The sequence below is a fragment of the Phoca vitulina genome, unplaced genomic scaffold (genome assembly GCF_004348235.1).
Source record: "Phoca vitulina isolate PV1807 unplaced genomic scaffold, GSC_HSeal_1.0 scaffold20, whole genome shotgun sequence".
In the NCBI taxonomy this organism is placed as follows: domain Eukaryota; kingdom Metazoa; phylum Chordata; class Mammalia; order Carnivora; family Phocidae; genus Phoca; species Phoca vitulina.
Window position 1 is genome coordinate 3,194,322 of NW_022589723.1, and position 18,499 is coordinate 3,212,820.

Below are 18,499 nucleotides of genomic sequence, written 5' to 3' on the forward strand. Positions count from 1 at the left end.
GGGGGGGGGGAGGGATTTTCATTATGTTAAACTCAGTAATTATTAAGAAATCATAATGTAGTTTACCCTGCTTCTATTACCAAAGGTAAAGGTCAACCGTGGAAAATAATGGAAGACTGCACTTCAACTTTATGCATCCATTTCCTCCCATAAAGACTGGCTTTCCTGAAAAACTATTAAACTCCTTTTCACATCAAAATATACCTATCCTGACATCATCCTTCACCCAGGATAATTGTTATAGCTTTCCAAGGCAACAATTCTTTATTTCAAAAAGTCTAAGATAAAACTTTAAAAACTGATCATAAGTGATATAATACTCTCTCCAGAAATAATAATACTCTCTAGAAATAATAATATTTTAATAGATTGATCCTAAATGTAAAAAGGCTTACTGAAAATTAATGAATCTTTATTTGTGGAATTTTAGTCATTTTGGTAGATTGATGGGGATATATTTTAGCACAGTAATGTCTATTATAATATAATGGACAAAATTGTATGAGGTATTTTTCCTCCTTTGAGTAATCAGACATTAATGCTGTCTCTTGGCCATGGTAATCTTTGTTCCATTCACCCTTTATAATCAAGATTGTATCTTTCCCAATCCATGATGAACTGATTTCACTGGAAGCTGGAATATCTTTTTGAGTCTTAATTTGTTTTAAACCTAGGAAGAGGAAAAGCAATTTTAGAAAAAGTGCAGAGAAGCATTTTTACTCACTCGACTGAATAAGATTACATTAAAAGAGTGTTTTTCTATTGTAATGAGGCTTAAAAAATGGTAATTTACCTAACTTTTTTCATTTCTATAAAAATCCTTTCATCACTGTTCTGGTTTCCCCCCTAGTAAATGAAAATGTAATGGAAATACATTAATTAAATTTTCTAATAAGATTCCATAGCTGTTGGCCCTAAACTCTAGGGAAACCCTAAGACCCTAACTACAGCTCATCAATTGCAATTAAGTCTTCCAACTACACCCTAAATGTACTTGAGAAAAGGAAAAAGAGCTGCTAACAAATTTTAGAAAAGATTGAAGGCTCTTTCTATGGCTGTCAAGGGACTGCTATAGACCAATGGGAGAAAATCCTAACCTGCCTTTGGTAAGTCTTTATCATATAGTAGCTCTTATTTTCCTGAGATAGACTCAGGATCTGGTTTCTTGGTGCAGCGACTCTTGTGGAGTTGGGCTGGTCTTAAACACAATGGCTATGACTGCCTTTGTTGACTTTGGGTCTATGCTGTTGAAGCTCCTGCAGTCCGTTTCACTTTTCAAAGGTCCAGGTTTCAATGACCTGGAGTTAAGCCCTCATGGTGAGGCAGGGAGTGGCCAGAAGACTGTTACTGTAAAGCAGAGAAGCAGGACAAAGATGGGATATGGTCTTTACTGGGAAGGACCAGGATAGAGTGCAGGAGGTTGAAGGGATGATCCAGCAAAATTTTCAGAGCCATGCTTGGAGCCTTCAGTGAACTTTTTAAAGCTAGAATCTTTCAGGTGTTACTGCTCTTTCTTGCTTATGAGGTCCATCCATAAGAGATTTCCATTTAACTTCTTCTGATTGGGTCCTTTCAATTGTAGTATCCATGAACTAGAACACTGTTTTTGTTTTGTATCTAAAAGGATTCTGAGCTCCTCACTCCTGGTTTCTTGCTTCTTTCTCATGTGACAACTGACAGATAGTATTCTGATTATCAACAGCTATGTAGCCACAAACTACATCCCAAACTTAGATGGTTCAAACAGTTACAATACATACATTTTTTTTCACACAAATCTTCAACTTGGGCAGGGCCCAGTGGGAGCAGTTATTCTGTTTTCTATAGTGCTAACTGGGGCTGTTCCACTGGGGGCCAGAGGACTTACCTTCAAGATTTCTTGCTCACATAGCTGGAAAGTTGGTAATGGCTGTTGCCAAGGAGCTCAGTCAGGCATAGGGGCCCAATGTTTTGATTCTTTTCCATGGGCTGCTTGGGCTTCCATTCCAAGGAACCAGGCAGAAACTGTGTGGCCTTTTCTAACCTAGCCTGGGAAGCCACTCAGTGTCACTTTCACTGCATTTATGGAAAGAGTCACAAGTTCAGCCAAATTCAAGGAAGCAGAGACTTGGACTCCTCACTTGATAAAGAGGTGGCCAGATCCTAGAAAGAGCTATTGTCATCTTTGGAAAATGTAATTTGCCCCTGAGAGGCACCTTGTTCATAAGGTACTTGACATCCTGGGTTCTCTCTATCCAAGTTGTACCAGCCTTCAGCCTCCTGATTCTTTCATGGAACCTTTTGAATATACTTCAGCCCCAACCAAACCATTCTGTATGTACCAACTACCTAATAAAAATGTAATGTCTGAAGTACTCTTTTAAAATAAATTTTAAATTAGCTTGTAGACAAATAGTTTACTTATCTTTATAATTAAGCATTATGGGAATAATTTCACAGGTCCCTTGAGCACTAAGATTCTCTCTCTGTATCTTTCTTAGCCTTAAGAAGATTATATACAGAGTATATATTATGTACTATGAGGAATATTCTATGCAACAACTGGCTTATACTTTTCACAATGTTGATGTCATGAAAGACAAAAAAAGGCAGAATTGTTTCATGTAAAAGAGGTCTATGACAATTAAATGCACTGGGTGATCCTGGATGGGATCCTGGATCTAGGAAAAATGCTATAGAGAACACTGTTGGCACATTGGCAAAATTCAAATACTATAGAAACAATAGGCATTATGCAAATATGTGTTGAATTTAAATGAGTTGAATTTTAATATCTTTGAATTCCAATACTTAGAGTGGCTTGATCGACATTATGGCAATCATAAAATTCAACACTTGTTTTTATCCTAAATAAATAAATCCCCACCAACCAACAGTAAGGCATGGTCAGGTTAGGCAAATAAATGGAAAATGTTTAACCAAATATCCTCCCTAAAATAGTGAGGACCTTTTAGTGATCCCAGCAACAACCAAGGGCATAGTTTCCCTGCCTTCATCTGACTGCCTTCCCAACCAGGAGAGCCTCCCACCCATGCCCACAGTATAGAAATGCACATCCTTGCTGACCCCTTTTGGATTCAGGCCTTTGCCCAAGACTTTGCCCAAGTCTTGTAAGTTCCATTGCAATCCACTCCTTCATCTGCCTAGGTCTAAAGTTGGACAAGCCTCTCCCTCCTAACTGAAGTCCCCCCTTCACTCTAGACTCCCCACTGTGGGGTAACTGTGAGTCCTACATCCTCATTGTCCCCTTTCTTCTCAGTACCAGCATCAGATTCAGAGAAGATTTCTTTTTTTTTCTTTTTAAAGATTTTATCTATCCATTTGAGAGAGAGAGACAGAGAGAGCACAAGCAGGGGAAGAGGCAGAAGGAGAGGGAGAAGCAGATTCCCGGCTGAGCTGGGAGCTGGACATGGGGCTCAATCCCAGGACCTGGAGATCATGACCTGAGCCAAAGGCAGACGCTTAACCATCTGAGCCACCCAGGCACCCCAGAGAAGAAGATTTCAAACAGCACCCCCTTCATCTACCCAATAGCAATTCCAATCTCATTCTGTTGTAAATATTAAAAATTTTAAATATGATGGGCATCCTACTTATTTCATGACAAGCAACACCTGCCACTCACTATCTGCCTTTCTGTCCTCAACAAAGTTCTTGCTCACCTCTGGCTCCCTCCCTGGCTGAACTGACTCACCTGTTCTGCTGTTCTGCTGCCTCCCAGCCTCCTTCCCTCTGCCCACCCTCCCCACCCCTTTTCTTCTTCTCCCCTCTCCCAGTTCCAGCTGTTTGTTAAGAAGTTCAGTTTGGTTTCTCCAACCCCCTCCCCCCAACCTTTAATCTGTTTTCCCCCCCCCCCCCCCCCCCCTCTTTTAAGTTTTTCCCCCCCCCCCCCCATTTCTGATTCTGCTTTGGCCTCTGCAAGGACAGGGGCTGTTATGGGAAAGAAAATGGAAGGTGAGGAAGAGCAAGGAAAATAATTAGCAAATTCAAATTCAAGAGTCACTGTTTTGAATGGGAGGAGAGAAAGAGGCTGGATGTACTTATATGTTAATTTTTTTTTCACTCCCATCAAAATTGGTAGTTGTAAAACACCACATAAAAGGCAGGAGTGAATGTTTTCACTATAATCAAAATGCAAAAAAGATTACATTTCCTTTTCTTTATCAAGTCAAATCTGTTTCTGAGCTCACCTCTTCAAGAGCAATGAGATGCCCAGTATCAATTCACTTCTGTGGCTTTCTCCCCTTGCCATCCACCCCTCCTTGTATTATACCAGGATCTTGAGTTTCTGTCATCCAGAAAAAAGCAGAAAAGTGTTCACCATTGGTCCTTACCCTACTGACATTCTCTCTGTCTAGGCTGCTGTGAGGCCTGAGGAGCAGCCATGGGGTTTCCACTGGCCAGGCCTACTAAACCCAGCCCCTCCCTGCTGGATCCCTGCGGCTGGCCCCAAGGGCCTTCACTGCTGCTTCCTGGACCACATGAGTTAGTGCCCCACCTCCGCGGGCATTACCTTGGCCTCTGCCAAGCCCAGTCTTATATCTGGAAAACTAGAAGCAAAAGGACCATATTTTCATGCCACTCACAGAATCCACAGTCAGGTGTCGCACACGCCTTTAGAGCTGGATGAATTTAATGAACAACCTGAGTGTAAACCAATAGGGACTGATGAGGACAGTGCTGAACTGAAGAGTGAATATTCTGTCTAAATATGGATCCAATGCTATCATATTTGATCTTTCAAGAGGAACTGAAATTCAAGATTTTCACACAAAATCTGTTTTAAAGTTGCTGGCAACTAACTAAAAAATTATAAATACATGTGGGTCAAACCTAACATGTCTATGGCCAATATGAGTCCCCTCACTGGCAGTGTGCAAATTTCTAAGCCTCAGAACCAAGTCCCCCTCACTGCAAACAGGCCCCTTCGTACTTCTGCTTAAAGTCATGCTTGCCATTACTTTCCCATTGTGGCAAATCCAGAGTGATTGTTTTAACAGGCCTGCACGAGATTCGGCCTAAGGTAAAATGTCTATGTGGGGATTGCCTTTTGTGGAAGGGCTTTTCCTCTTTCTTTCGGTTGTGAACTGTGGACTCTACATCCTGTACATCCTTTGGAGGTACAGGGACCTCAGACATCAAGAACCCAAACCAGGCTGCCTTTCTCTGTATGCTTGATTGTGAAGAAGAGCAGAAGCATAGGGTGAAAACACATGTGTAGCGTTTAAGGAATAATCGTCAACACTCATGTACCCATGCCAGAAAGCAAAATATACTCCAAAAGCCTCCTGTACCCAATCCTGATCTCTTCCCCTCTCTCCTCCAGAATATTAAACACTATTGGGAATTTTGTGAAAATTATTCCCTTGCTTCTCTTAACAGCTTGATTCTCTACATATGTACTCTAAAACATATTGTTCAGTTTAATCTACTTTGAACTTGATATATCTCAACTTAGAATGCATACATTCTGCCTCTTTTGGTCAATAGTATGTTTGGGGAATCTAACCATGTTATTGAGTATAATTGTAAGTTATTTCTTCTGCTGTATATCGCAACTTATTTCTCTACTCTACTGTTGATGGACAGACAGATTTGGGTTGCTATTATTAACAGTGCTGTGTAAAAATTATTGTACGATCTCTCCTGGGGTATATGCACAAGAAATTTTTTTAGAGTATGTTGTATAGTGAGATTGCTGGCTAGTAGGATAGGTGCATGGTCTGTTTTGCCATTTACAGTTTTCCAAAAGTGGTTTGGCCAAAGTGGATGTTTGTTCTAATCTGCTTTCCATGGTTATTGTGCCCATTTACATCCCACTGACAGCATAGGAGATTATTGCTTATACAGAAATTACTGTGTTGTTAAAAAAAAGTCTTGTTGCTACACATAAAATATTAGGCCATACCAAAAATTATCTAACTGAATTTTTCATTTTTTCAATGAATCCACCTAATAGGAAAGGCAGGACACCAGCAAAATTTTCAACACACTCTATTAGAGGTTGCATTACAGAGTAGGAGCAAGATTTTAGAGTTTTCAAGAATCTACTGTTGGCATTATTTTTATCTTAAATGACCCAGTGTTCTAAAAATAATCCAGGAATTCTTAGTAGGTAGATCCCTCCCAGATATTAAGAATATCATAAGAAAAGTTTTTTATCATGATGGGTTGGACGGGATATTTTTTCTTTTTTGGTGATGATCCCATTCATTATATTTCCATCCTGGTATTATAAACTTTGATGACCAACTGTACAGTTCCGCTGTTACCTTCTAAACAACTCCCTCTTATGATATAGGAAATTTTTATTTTATTCTATTAGTTTTGATTGACAACTTAGTCTTCATGTTATGAAAAGTTATACAAAATGCATAATAAATGCATCTCTTCTAAATCTCAAAAGATTAAATTTTTAAAATATTTGTATGGAAAGCAAGGAATATAAGGTCTTCAAAACACATATTAAATCAAATTTTTTATCTTCTTCCAGGTATACAATCCACTGACTGAAAAGTAATTCTCCTTCATCAGAAAACAGAATTAATTCCTGACACTGCAACAATTTGTCTTGCCATGATGTGATATTTGTAGAGAACTAAAATAGCATAATGACACAAACCCTTTGACTTGTGGGATTTCTAACAAAAAGGTGAAAACTGAATTCTGCAGCCATGCAAATTAGCACAGGCCTCATCTATAGCCTCAGGTACTGGAACAAAACAGGAGCTATTCTCAATAAAACTAAGCTGTTGAGAATAAAAATCAGAACTCAAAACAGTAAATAGGAGCCATCAAATCTTTGTTTTCCTAAGCTGCTGAAGCTTAGAGCTCCCCAGGGAGTCAGCAGAAGTGCTAGGTGTTGGGAGGGCCATAGGAAATCCAACTAGTTATTGTTTTTAGACTAATTTTTAAAAACAGAGGTGTCAAAAAGTCTTTGTCATCTTGATACACATGATATCATTCTTTTTCTCTTTATTTGACAGAGAGAGAGAATTGGGGGGGTGGAGCACAAGCAGGGCGAGCAGCAGAAGGAGAGGGAGAAGCAGACTCCCGGCTGAGCAGAGAGCCTGATGTAGGGCTCAATCCCAGGACCCTGGGATCATGACCTGAGCTGAAGGCAGATGCTTAACGGACTGAGCCACCCAGGTGCCCTGATATCATTCTTTCTATTTGCTAGGATGATATGCAAAGAACTAGATGAAGAAAGAATTTCGGTATGTATTCACAGTGAGTGCTTCACATGCACAGGTTACACACTGTATGGAGATAAACCAAGGAACAAGAACACATGGTCCCTAGTCTTAAACGTTTGTATTTAGGGGTGGGGGAGAAAAAAAAAGTTTATATCTATGGGACCCACACTTTCAAAGTATCTTATATGCCATAGAACGATCCAAATACACTTTACTAATTAGAAACCTGAAGTCCAAGGGGTTGAATAACTTGTTCAAGACCTCATATCTGGGAACTGGTGGAGCAGGTATTCAAAGTCTGTGTGGTCTGATTCCATAGCCAATGTTGTTACCTATGACACCCAAACACACTACCCCTCTCAGATCTTTATCTATTTGCTATTATTTATAACTCTAACTATGTCCATGTTTACTTACCTATAGCTGTATCATATGGAACAATCTATTTAATACAAAATAGTGGAAAATAAGTTAAAAATCAGAATCACATGAAAAATGAATAGGAGAATAGGACTAAGGGAAAGATACACAGGCCACAATGTCCAGTACAGTCACGAAAATTGGGGGCTTCGAATGTGGTGTTTTTGCTTCTTAGTGTCAAAACAAAAAGGAAAACATGGTCATTTCCAAAGTCACGTTGTCTACTTGGGGCAATAAGCTAAGAAGGGTTCATTTTGGGAGAGTTCATGGAGAGGGTGATTTTGTGCAGTGTCTTTACAGAAAAGAGAGAGGCAGTTTGGTGTAGAGAATTTGTTCTTCATCAGTAATTCTCAAGCAGAGGTACCTACTGCTCTGGGACATTGGGCAGAAGCTTTCAGATTGCATCCCTGATGACCACGGACCAGCCTCACGGGGGTCAGGGTCGTCTGTCGAGAATTCCGCTATTGTGTGCTGTGCTGCTAATGACAGTGTACTAATCGGGGTGTACAGGTGAGAGCCTCTCAGGTGTAAGAAGGAAAGGGAGGAGAACACCTGTTCTAGATAAAGGGAGTGGAAGGAGTCATTTATTCATTCACTTCTTCTAAAAACATTCAGCATAACACCATGTGTGAAGGTAATATAAGACAGAAAAATGGAGTATGTGTTGTGTTGGAGAATGGAAGGGAATTAAGTGCTTCTGTGTGCCACACACGCTGTTAAGAGCTTTACATATATTATTTCATTTCATCTCCACCACAACTTCATGAAGTAGGAATAATGCCCATCTCACAGGTCAGAAGACTTGAGCTCAGAGAGCTCAAGTAACTTGCCCAAGGTAACACACCTCTGAAATGCCAGGATGGAATGACATTCAGGCGCTCTCTGTCCCTACCCAGCCTATTTCCACTCTCCATTTTCAAAGCCACCCCCTTCTTCAACAACTCCAGGGGGTACCATTCCCACTGGATTCTATGTACAAGGCTCTCCTGGAGCTCAACTAGGGAGGGAAATCAAAATGGCTTCAATTAAAGCACACTCTCTCAAGGGGTTTTTAGCCTAACTGTGGAATAAAGACCAGTGTGTACACATTCCTAAAAACAATACAAAATACCAAAAGAGGAGAACAGAGGTTGGAGGGATTCGTTCTGCTGGGCTTGGAGGCAAGGTATCTGGGAAGGTGTGGAAGTAGCAGCATTTGAATTGAGCCGAGAAGGATGGATACAATTAAATGACAGATATTATTGTGTGGGAGAGATATTTTCTTGGAGAGGCAGTGGTATGTTCTGGAAGGCCTTTCCAGGGACTTGAGATTAGCACAGTTCTGCTGGGAAAGGTTACACTGACATCATGGAAGAGTGAGTGGAGTGTAAGGGACAGCAAGGGACAGATCTGAAATCCAAGTACACACCTTCACTGATCTCTCTCCAGCTCTGCATACTGCCTCATCTTCTCAATCAGAGAATCCAGAACTGCCTAGCAGAGTGACACTGGCGTGTGAAATCCCATCTAGTGCTCTAGTAACTTAAGACCTCAGAAAATGAGGAGGAATTTTGAAGGAGGAGGCAGTGGAATCAGGTTTCGGGACCTAACACTCCTCTTTCCTCCTTCCTGTTCCACCTCCATACACTCCATCTTTGAAACATCAGACCTTTCTTTCCCCATGTGTTGGCAGTGCCAGTTCAGGGAAAATAAAGGAGTTTCTTCTGTAGCTCCAAGAATCCAACTTGGTGAGAAGGAGGACTTGCTTGGCCCATAGAGAAGACATCTCTGATTCCTCTGGGCCTGCTCTCAGACCTTCCTATCCCATGCCCCATAGCTCTCGGATGCCTTCAAGAGAAATGCATAATTTGGATTTGGGTGCAGCAGGCGGCACACGTATCACAAGGAGTCGAAGAAGGAAGAGAGAGTGATCTCAACTGCCACTAGGCCTAAGGGCTTGGAGACATGAAGAAACGTGTTCCGTAGAGCTAACTGCCATCTCAGAAGGGACTGACCCTGTGTCCAGAAATGTGTTCCATACACCTTACCGCTGTGTAGGAAGAGACTTCAACTGCCCTGAAGCTCTGAACTCTGCTCCCATGCTGCCTACAGGGGTGATGTGGGAGTTGTTGTTGCCCCCCAACCCTACCCACTATGACATGCTGCCCCACCCTGCTGGAGAGGACAGGTCTGGTGATATGTGGAGGCCTCAATCAGTAAGGAGATACCTTTTCTGAAAGTTCTGACAATCGGTTGGAAATCTCAGTGAGACCTGAAGAAATCTCAGTGGGGAAGAGAAGGGTGAGTGCGGAGGGCATTATCAAAGGCTGGGATGCCTTGTGTGTAGAGAAAGCAGGGAAAATGCAGGGGAGCGATGAAAGGGGAAGGAGGTGTGAGAAAGAATTAAAAAGAGAATTAAAGGCAAAAAGCTTCAGAGGAAAGAAAAAAGAAGAGAAGCTGGCACATGAAAGGAGAGGGGAGTGTAGAACTCTACTTTTCTTAGATTGGTTTCGGTCCTGAACTTTAGTCTCGGGGCAGCGGTTAGGAGGCACCGTCCCTGGGAGCCCAACATTTGTTTCTTCCTGTTGGCAGGTGTATCCTGCTGTCCACCCCGCTGCTTTTGCTGCTATTTCAGAATCGACTCAGCCTGCGATATCTAGAACTTGTTAGAACTCAGATGGCAATAGACCTAGAAATCAGGCAGCCAGCTTCATGGCACCCTCTGGCTCTTCTCTATTATTTTTTTCCCCTGAGTTTCCCTGGAGATCTGGGTTAGAAATAAACTCTCAGTGCATTTGCCAAAAGACATAAGCTTGAGTGCCCTTAGTGCTTTACCTGTGACCAGACAAACGCAGGCCAGGAAAGGGAAAGGTAGCCAAAATGTGAAAAACTGTGAAAACAAGAAGATTTCTGTACTCCCGTGGGATTCACTTATGCAATTTGAAGTTAAAACAAAAGCTGGATTACCGGAATTTAGTAAAACATTGCGGCTGATGCTGGAAAACAGGAGGGACTAGGAGGCACGGGTCTCTTCTCAGCTCTGTCTTGCCTGGTCAAACTTTTGCCTGCTCCCTCCTGTGCTAGTGTGGGGCAACTGTTACTATGCTGGACATTAGGGCCTACGTTTACGTAATAAATGTGTGTGTTAACATTTAGGAAACAATGGAAGTAGCTGGACAGGACCCACTGGATGATGTGTAAGTAATAAAGATGATAAAGTTCAGTAGAGGAGCTGCTATGGGAAGCATCTGCCCCAATCCAGTAAGGAAGAGAACCTCCATGATGCAGGACATTATCTCTTCAGGCCTGGGACCCTTCCAGGGGAGAAAAGACTTTAGTTTCAGATCTTTGGACTTCCTCATACTAATAAATGGTAGGGTTTTCAGAAATAGCTAAGGCCTCAAAAAGCAAGTCAGTCAGATTTGGAGAAAAGATCCACTCCCACCCCTGCCCCCCACCCAGCCTGTGGGCCTACTTGACTGGGGTAGAAAATACACAGCATAAACTCCTCAGGAGACTGTAACAGAAGGGTACTGAAGAAATCCCCTCATCCTGGCAGATCTTTACATGTTTTATAGGTGTAGCTTGGATTCCACATACTCCATAAAAAAATTTTAAAAAATAAGTAAGTTGGAGCATAATTGTTCATATGAAAAAAAAATTCCTTCTGCTTTATAAAAGGTTTGTGTTTTAATGGGTTCCATTTACAATATTTAAAATTAAAATGTGATTTGAGGGGCACCTGGGTGGCTCAGTCAGTTAGGCGGCTGTCTTCAACTCTGGTCATGATTCCAGGGAAACCTTCTTAGGGCTCCTCTGTTTTCCTGTCCTGAGCTCAATAAGAAAGCTGATTTTCCTGTAGGCAGGAGATGATGGAAATACCGAAATTAGAAGTCACAAAACAAAACCTTGACTACCTGAACTCAGACCTTGAAAAGGACCTGCAGAGACTGGATGAGGCAAATCAAGTTCTTCTCAGGAAAATTCAAGAGAAGGAAGAAGCTATTCAAAGGTCAGGCTTTGCGGTTGGTGAGGGAAGGGCTTCTCCTCAACAAAATGGCCCTTTGAATAAAGAGAAGATGGGAGGAAGGTTTCCTTTTTCGTTGATAAATCTTGGCGTGTTAAATTCTGAAGCATGAACTGTGATGCCCCCAGGGGCTTTATGTAGAGATTCTTGCATTAAATTTCCACATGAGGCTGACGTTGTATTGCCACTGCATTTGGCAGTCAGTATACCCCCCCGCCCACCGCCCTGAGACCTTGGCTTCCTAAGCTGGGACGCTGGCAGTGTCCTCATGAGTGATCCACATCTGGGTGTCTGTACTTTTCAGTCTGGAAGGAGAGATTGCCCTGTCACTAGGACGAGCCAACGAGAGGGAGGAGTTGAACCATATCGCATCAGAGAAGGAGGAAACCTTGAGGAACCTGGAATCAGAGACAGCAAAGCTGGTAAGAAGGTGTCTAGAAAAGGACCCTGTGACACATTTGGCTTGCAGTCTGCTGCTGCTCTCTCTTTGCCAGGGGATCATCATCCATGGTCCTTGCTACATCTGGAGAAATCAGACGAGAGTGCTCTGAGAATGAAGCGCTTGGCATGGGGGCCCCAGGCCTGGGCTCTCTTCCCATTTCCTCTGTGTGGGGCCAGAGTGTCCTTTTCCCCCTCGATACACTCATCCCCAGACCATATTTTAGAGACCCAGGGAGAGTGAAAGTACAGAAACAGAGCAGGTGCATCCCCTTTACTTCTTCCTTTCCACAGGAAAAAAGCAACAAGATTCTGAGCAGGAATGTGGTAGAGCTTCAGAAGAAGGTAAGGTGGGCCCCCCTTGAAGGAGGCTCATTTTTTAGGAATCTTGACAGAATCATCTGAACTCCTGAACTCTCTAGTCAGAAAGACCCAAGAAGGAGCAACCGGCTAAATGGGTGTGCTCCCTCCCCTCTGCCACCCACTTAGGACAAACTCTGATGAACACCCCCATTTGTTCCCTGGGATTACAGGTCTGCTGAGATAGCTAAGGGACTGACTATAGGAGAAAAGATTTTTCCCTCCCTCCCCCAACTGTTCTGCCCCCCCCTTCCTCCTTGCTCCCTGGGCGTTTGTTTTCATGGCCTATGGGAGCAAAAAGGTCTTTCCAGCCAGCCTGGAGTCAGGCAGTTCCCATGAGCAAGAAGGAGACACTCTTCTATCAGAAGCTTCTACCTGGGATCTAAGTTCATTAACCACCACCATTCCATAGCCCCGAGACCCCAAAGTCGGCCACTATCCCAGTTTTTGATGTCTGTGTGCCTCACTCAGTTCATGGTTTTGGGGATGGTATTTCAGATTTCAAGGAGACATAAGAATGATGGCCTTAATAAAGAAGCCCTAAAGCAGATGTTGGCAGAACTGAAGGTGAGTAGAAGAGCAAACCTAGAGACTTTCTGGGAGATGTGTGTCAAGTCTAGGTTCGGGAGGAACAACTTTCAAGGACTCTCCCAGGCTAGGTATGTCTGTGTGCTTCTCAGAGGTGAGCCAATGTCTTTGTTCCCTCTCCCTTACCTCATGGCCTGTGGGGCATTCATAACATGATTAGTCAAGTAACTGCAGAGGTCACTTCAATGTCATCAAAGTAGAGGGGATTGCTCGAGACCTCATCACCCATCAATCACTAGAACACACATGCTGAAGGCACATCAGGAACCAGCCAAGAAGCTTAGGGTCTGAATGACGCACAATATGGATATTCAGGGGCGCCTGGGTGGCTCAGTCAGTTAAGCGACTGCCTTCGGCTCAGGTCATGATCCTGGAGTCCCTGGATCGAGTCCCACATCGGGCTCCCTGCTCGGCAGGGAGTCTGCTTCTCCCTCTCCCGCTCCCCCCTCTTGTGCTCTCTCTCTCTCTCTCTCACTCTCTCTCTCAAATAAATAAAATCTTTAAAAAAAAATATGGATATTCAGGTAAGATGAGAATACAAACTTCCATAATTATACAGCAATGTGTCAATAATCTTATCTCATTTTCCAACCCATGGCTTATAGTCCAAAAAAGTTTTATTTTTTAAAATGTAGTTTATCTTTTTCTTCTATGAGAAGATAAACCCAATGAGGGCGAGAGTTTTGGTCTATATTGTTCACTCCTATTTCTCCAGTGCCTAGAACAGTGCCTGGCACATAGTAGATGCTCAATATTTGTTGAATGAATGAATGAACTGGATGCCCCATAGAGGACAGAAATCCTGTTGGGAAACTTTCTGCAGATTTGTGTGAGTGTACCCTCTGGAAGGTAAGAGGGAGAAAGAGGCCTGTGAGCTTTGGTCAGTCAGGCTAGAAGAAGGAGGATGGTAAGGCTCAGAGACTGGGCAGTCAGATGACCAAGGCTTAACTGTCAGCTCTGCCACCATGTGACTTTTAAAGAAGCTAAGCACTTAACTTCTTGCCTTTGTCTCCCCATCTATCAGATAGGGCTAATGATAGTGCCCACCCCAGATTGTGAAAATGTGTCCTCAATCCCTCAATACATGATAGCCATTTTTATCATGTTCCTTGCTGGTCTGGAGAGAGGGTGATCATTACCCATTTGCCTTCCACAAAAGAATGCTAAGAACTTTCTTCTGTCTTCCAGGTCAGACTACAAAAGTCAACAGAGTCCTGCACAAAGCAAGAGAAGGAACTGCTCAAGGTAGAGGCAGTGTCTCCTCACTGAGGGTCTGGCCAGGATATAAATGGGAGAACACCCCAAAGTCTTAGAAACAGGACAGCTGGAGGCATGGGAGGGGGAGTAGCAGGAACATCTGGCAGAGGAATTTCTGATTCACATGCAGGTGAAGGGCAAGAAAGCTTATATTAGAAGTACTGGTTTTACCATTTCGTAAACACCCTTTTACCGCTCCCTTCAAAATACTATTGCTGAATCCCAAACCCAAGTGCCCTGATACCTCTCCTGATGTTTCACCTGACAGGCATATGACAACCTGGCAAACAATTTTTGTTTGGCTCAAAATTATACTGTGCCCCTGAATGATGAGATCACTGCTTTGTGATATGCTTATTTTCCCTTAAAATTAGAAGTTGCTTGGTAACCAGCCACATGTCCAATGCACCAGTTAGGGTCCCCAGGAGCAGCCGAGGCTTGGTTCTGATGAGATTTGTTAATTTTCTCTTCTTTCTAGATAGAGAACGACTACCAATCTTTGCATCAGCTCTGTGAGGACCAGGCCCACTACATAAAGGTATGTTGCCAGCAGGGGCAAGTCAGAGAAGAGGCAGAATTTCTCCAAAGCTATGGGCTCCTTGGTTTCTCATTGGGCTAAAATCTGCCACCGGGGAAAATGTCTTTTATACAATAGCAACAACAACAGGACAGATGTATGTTAAGGACTTACTCTGTGCCGGGCAATGGCGCATACAGTATTTGTAAGCTCTCAACATACAGTATTTTTCTACATTAATTTGTCCAGTAAAACTATTGGGATGATATTGTTATAATCAAGAGGACACTGGGGTTTAGGGGAGTTAGGTAATGTGCTCTGGGAACACAACAGTAAGCATCAGAACTGGGACTTGAATACAAGCAGAATCCAAAGCGAGAACTCTTTTTTTTTCTTTTCAGATATATCCATCTAGTCCCGGTATCTCCCAATTTTTATTAGAATATTTCCCTACTCATGTGTACACACTCATGCATGCACCATTTGGAGTATAAGGAGTTAGTCTTAGGAGAATCATCAATGACATCATAATGAAATATGGAGAAATTCTTCATTATAACAATTTTTTTTTGTTTCCATGGGAAGAAATACCAGGAAATTCTGAGGCAGATGGAAAAGGAAAAAGAGGTGATGCTTCTTGAAAAAGAAGTGTAAGTTTGGAAAAATTATGTCCCTGATAGACTGCAGTGACAGTCACTGGGATGTCCTGGAAGGGCAAAGGGCTTCTCAGACCAGTTTTTGTTTTTTTCTGGGGTTTTTGACTTTTGTTTTTTTGGTTAGTCCTTTCTTTAGGTCATAAAACTATTCTCTTATGCTTTCCCCTACAATTTTGTTTTATTATTTTACTGTGCACTTAAATTCGCATTCATCTGGAATTTGTTTTCTTCTATGGTGTGGGGTAGAGATCAAGATCATGGTTTTCTGTGTGGAGAGCCTATTGACCCAGCACCATTTATTTAAGAGAACATGCATTTTCAGTGGTGCCTTGTTTTATAAGTCAGGTGACCATACATGTGTGAGACTTTCTGCAATTTCAACCCAACATCAGGGTTACATCAGGGTTATTCTTCACTGATTGTCTTTTCCCTTGAGAACGGACCACAGTTTCCTGGTATCTCTGTACGTTGAACAGTTATGAGTTTTGAATGTTGAACCCTGTGAATGCTATCAAGAATCTGGGAAATAAATCATCAGTGTTGCATGACTTAGAAAAGTACCTTTCATCAGCCCCTCAGATTATATCATTCTCGGATCCGATTTTTTTCACCCAGATTCAAAGCCCAGAACAACTCTTCCCAAATTGTGAAACCTGGGTCAATTCTGGTAAAGACCATCCAAAGCAACATGGTAAGTCTTCCTTGTCCCACACTGGAGTGTTCCTTTATCCCTCCCTCCCCTGGCTTCTCTCTCCTTGCTCCCTGCATCCTCTCCCCTTTGTAATAAACCTAGAGTTAGGACATAATGAAGTTTGGTACCTCGTTCCACACTATGGCAGCTAGAAAGTGGCAAAGTCCGGATTCAAATCCAGGCAGCCTGACTCTTGTCTCCTGGGTGGCTCTTGGTACCCTACTACACTGCTTGTCTGTGACCACACAGACAGGCTCAGCTGTGGCTTTTCTTGCTTCCCATAGGAGAAGACCATCATTAAGAAACAGAAGAGAATCTTTTGGTACAGGTAAGTGGTAGAATCTTGGTTTTTACCCAGTCTAGGCCACATTCACTCTCTAGAAGCGAGTGACTTGGTAAGGGTATAAGGAATAAGGATGAATACACCCACCAGCCAGAAAATATCAGGCAGCCCCAGATTTCTCCCAACTCTTCTTTCCTTCCTTTCCACAACACCAGAGTTATACAGAAAAAGTAGCTATTTCTTCAAGATGAAGGCTGTAGGTTGCATTTTACTTTGCTGGAAAAAGTAGCTATTTCTTCAAGATGAAGGCTGCAGGCTGCATTTTACTTTGCATTTCCATTCTTATGGTTCTTGGTATGACCCCTTTCTATTTTTCAGATCCTGAACCTGATAATCTCCGCTATACTCTTTGCTGAGAAGATGGTTCAGGGCTCATTAATTTTCTCAGTTCTTTCACCGTAGGCTGAACATTTTAGAAAACAAAAATCACCTAAACTCTCTATGCCTTTTCTGTCTTAATTTTTGAAACAAGGGGACTAACTCTGAAATGCTCCATGTAGCACTTTAGTGAAGAGCTTCAATTTATGACATTTCAATATAATTAAAGACTGAAGGCCTTAGACAAGATTTCAGTGTGAAATTTTCTTGGGAGCACACAAGAAAACACACACACACCTTTTATTGTTTAACTTGGTCTCTTTTGACACTTGATGTTTAGAAAAAAAACCTATCCTAATGATTTTGCCTGGACATCATGTCAGAGATGTCCCAATCTTATTCCAAATTCTAGAACTTCTTGCTATAGTAGACCAGAAGAGGACTACTGGTCATGAGACTCATAGGTGTGACAGTCCTGAACATTTTCTGGCAACCCCCAAAAGGCCTGCCACTTATGTAATACCTGGAAAATCTCCTTTTCCACCTCCCAACTTTTTTCTATATGGACATCTATTCTGTCAGAGGGCTTACATGTCAGGAGAGCCTTATGCAATGCCTAACTACTACATTGATCTTTTTCTGCAATCGCCTATCCCCTACCCTCATCCTTTGGGTCTCCCTTCTCCATCAGTTTTGCCTGAAGAAAGCAATTCAGTTATTTATGAGTGTGAGCTTCACCTCCTACAGCTGGATCCTAGGCTGTCCCTGTCCCCCATGCTAACCAAGAATATCTCTTTGCAGGCATTTCAGGTGTCTTGTCTTCATGGTCATGATCTTCATTAGGCTGCTGGGTTATGCGCTTTTCCACCTGCAGTACATAAACCCAGACCTTCTTGTGGATGCCCTACCCATGGTAATGAGCAGGGACACCTTGAAGAGGCTGAGGGAAGTCTTATTTCCCTTCCTCACTCTAGAGGTGGAAGAAGTTCTACCGCATTAATCTGAAGTAACGTGGGGGGCTCCACACGGCACCCAGTAGAGAAGGGGGACGTGACTGTAGCCCTGAATCGGTGGTGGGCCAAGAAGGAAGTGGGAGCCTTGACTTGGATATCTGACCTCTTCATTTCATTCTATTCCCTTGTTTTCCCTTTGCAGTGGCTCTCTTTTAAATAAAGAATATGTTTGACCAGTGTCCATTGTGTTGGTCTGTGAATTTGGTCTGTGAGTCCTGGGGCCTCATTAAACATTCACAGTTTCCACCTGTTTTGAGAAAAGCTACACTCAGAGGTAAGAAAACCTCCCCCAGCACTTCCACTCTCTGCTCCATACTGAAGAAACAGTAGAAAAAAAATCATGTCTTCATTTGTAACATTCTCCATGTCCTCTGGGGTGGGTACAAAGGCTATTCAATTGAGGAATCATGAGGTGGATATAAGGTATGCTTTCAGCCAATATTTTAACAACCCATTGTCCTTCCTAAAGCTTTTTTATTTTTATATTTCACTATGTATTATAGGAGTGGATGTCCTAAAAAGCTAACCTTTTTTTTCCCCATGTACACAGATGGTTACTCATTCTCAACTGAGAAGAAAATTACTCTAAAATTCAAGTGACATATAAAATGTAGTGTGTAAAATCAGCAAAACACGATTTTGCACCTACCTATCATTCCTATCATTCAAATCCTAATTCAAATGCCATCTCTCCCA

The 18,499-nt window shown here is 42.4% G+C and overlaps 1 protein-coding gene across 1 annotated transcript; it reads left to right on the forward strand.

The window, feature by feature from the left end:
• Window positions 1-10,757: 10,757 nt before the first annotated feature.
• Window positions 10,758-17,790, forward strand: LOC116640264 (transmembrane and coiled-coil domain-containing protein 5B-like). Its single transcript, XM_032417142.1, has 11 exons — window positions 10,758-10,792; window positions 11,458-11,607; window positions 11,927-12,044; window positions 12,355-12,405; window positions 12,919-12,987; window positions 14,197-14,253; window positions 14,744-14,803; window positions 15,368-15,432; window positions 16,054-16,129; window positions 16,414-16,457; window positions 17,592-17,790. The coding sequence occupies exons 1-11, from the start codon at window positions 10,758-10,760 to the stop codon at window positions 17,788-17,790; spliced, it is 924 nt and encodes a 307-aa protein (XP_032273033.1).
• The last annotated feature ends 709 nt before the right edge of the window (window positions 17,791-18,499 follow it).

Coding starts and splice junctions, on each gene's coding strand:
- LOC116640264 (XM_032417142.1), top strand. CDS start 10,758: ATGGAAGTAGCTGGACAGGACCCACTGGATGATGT. Junction 10,793..11,457: donor CAGGACCCACTGGATGATGT/GTAAGTAATAAA, acceptor ATTTTCCTGTAG/GCAGGAGATGATGGAAATAC. Junction 14,804..15,367: donor ACCAGGCCCACTACATAAAG/GTATGTTGCCAG, acceptor TTCCATGGGAAG/AAATACCAGGAAATTCTGAG.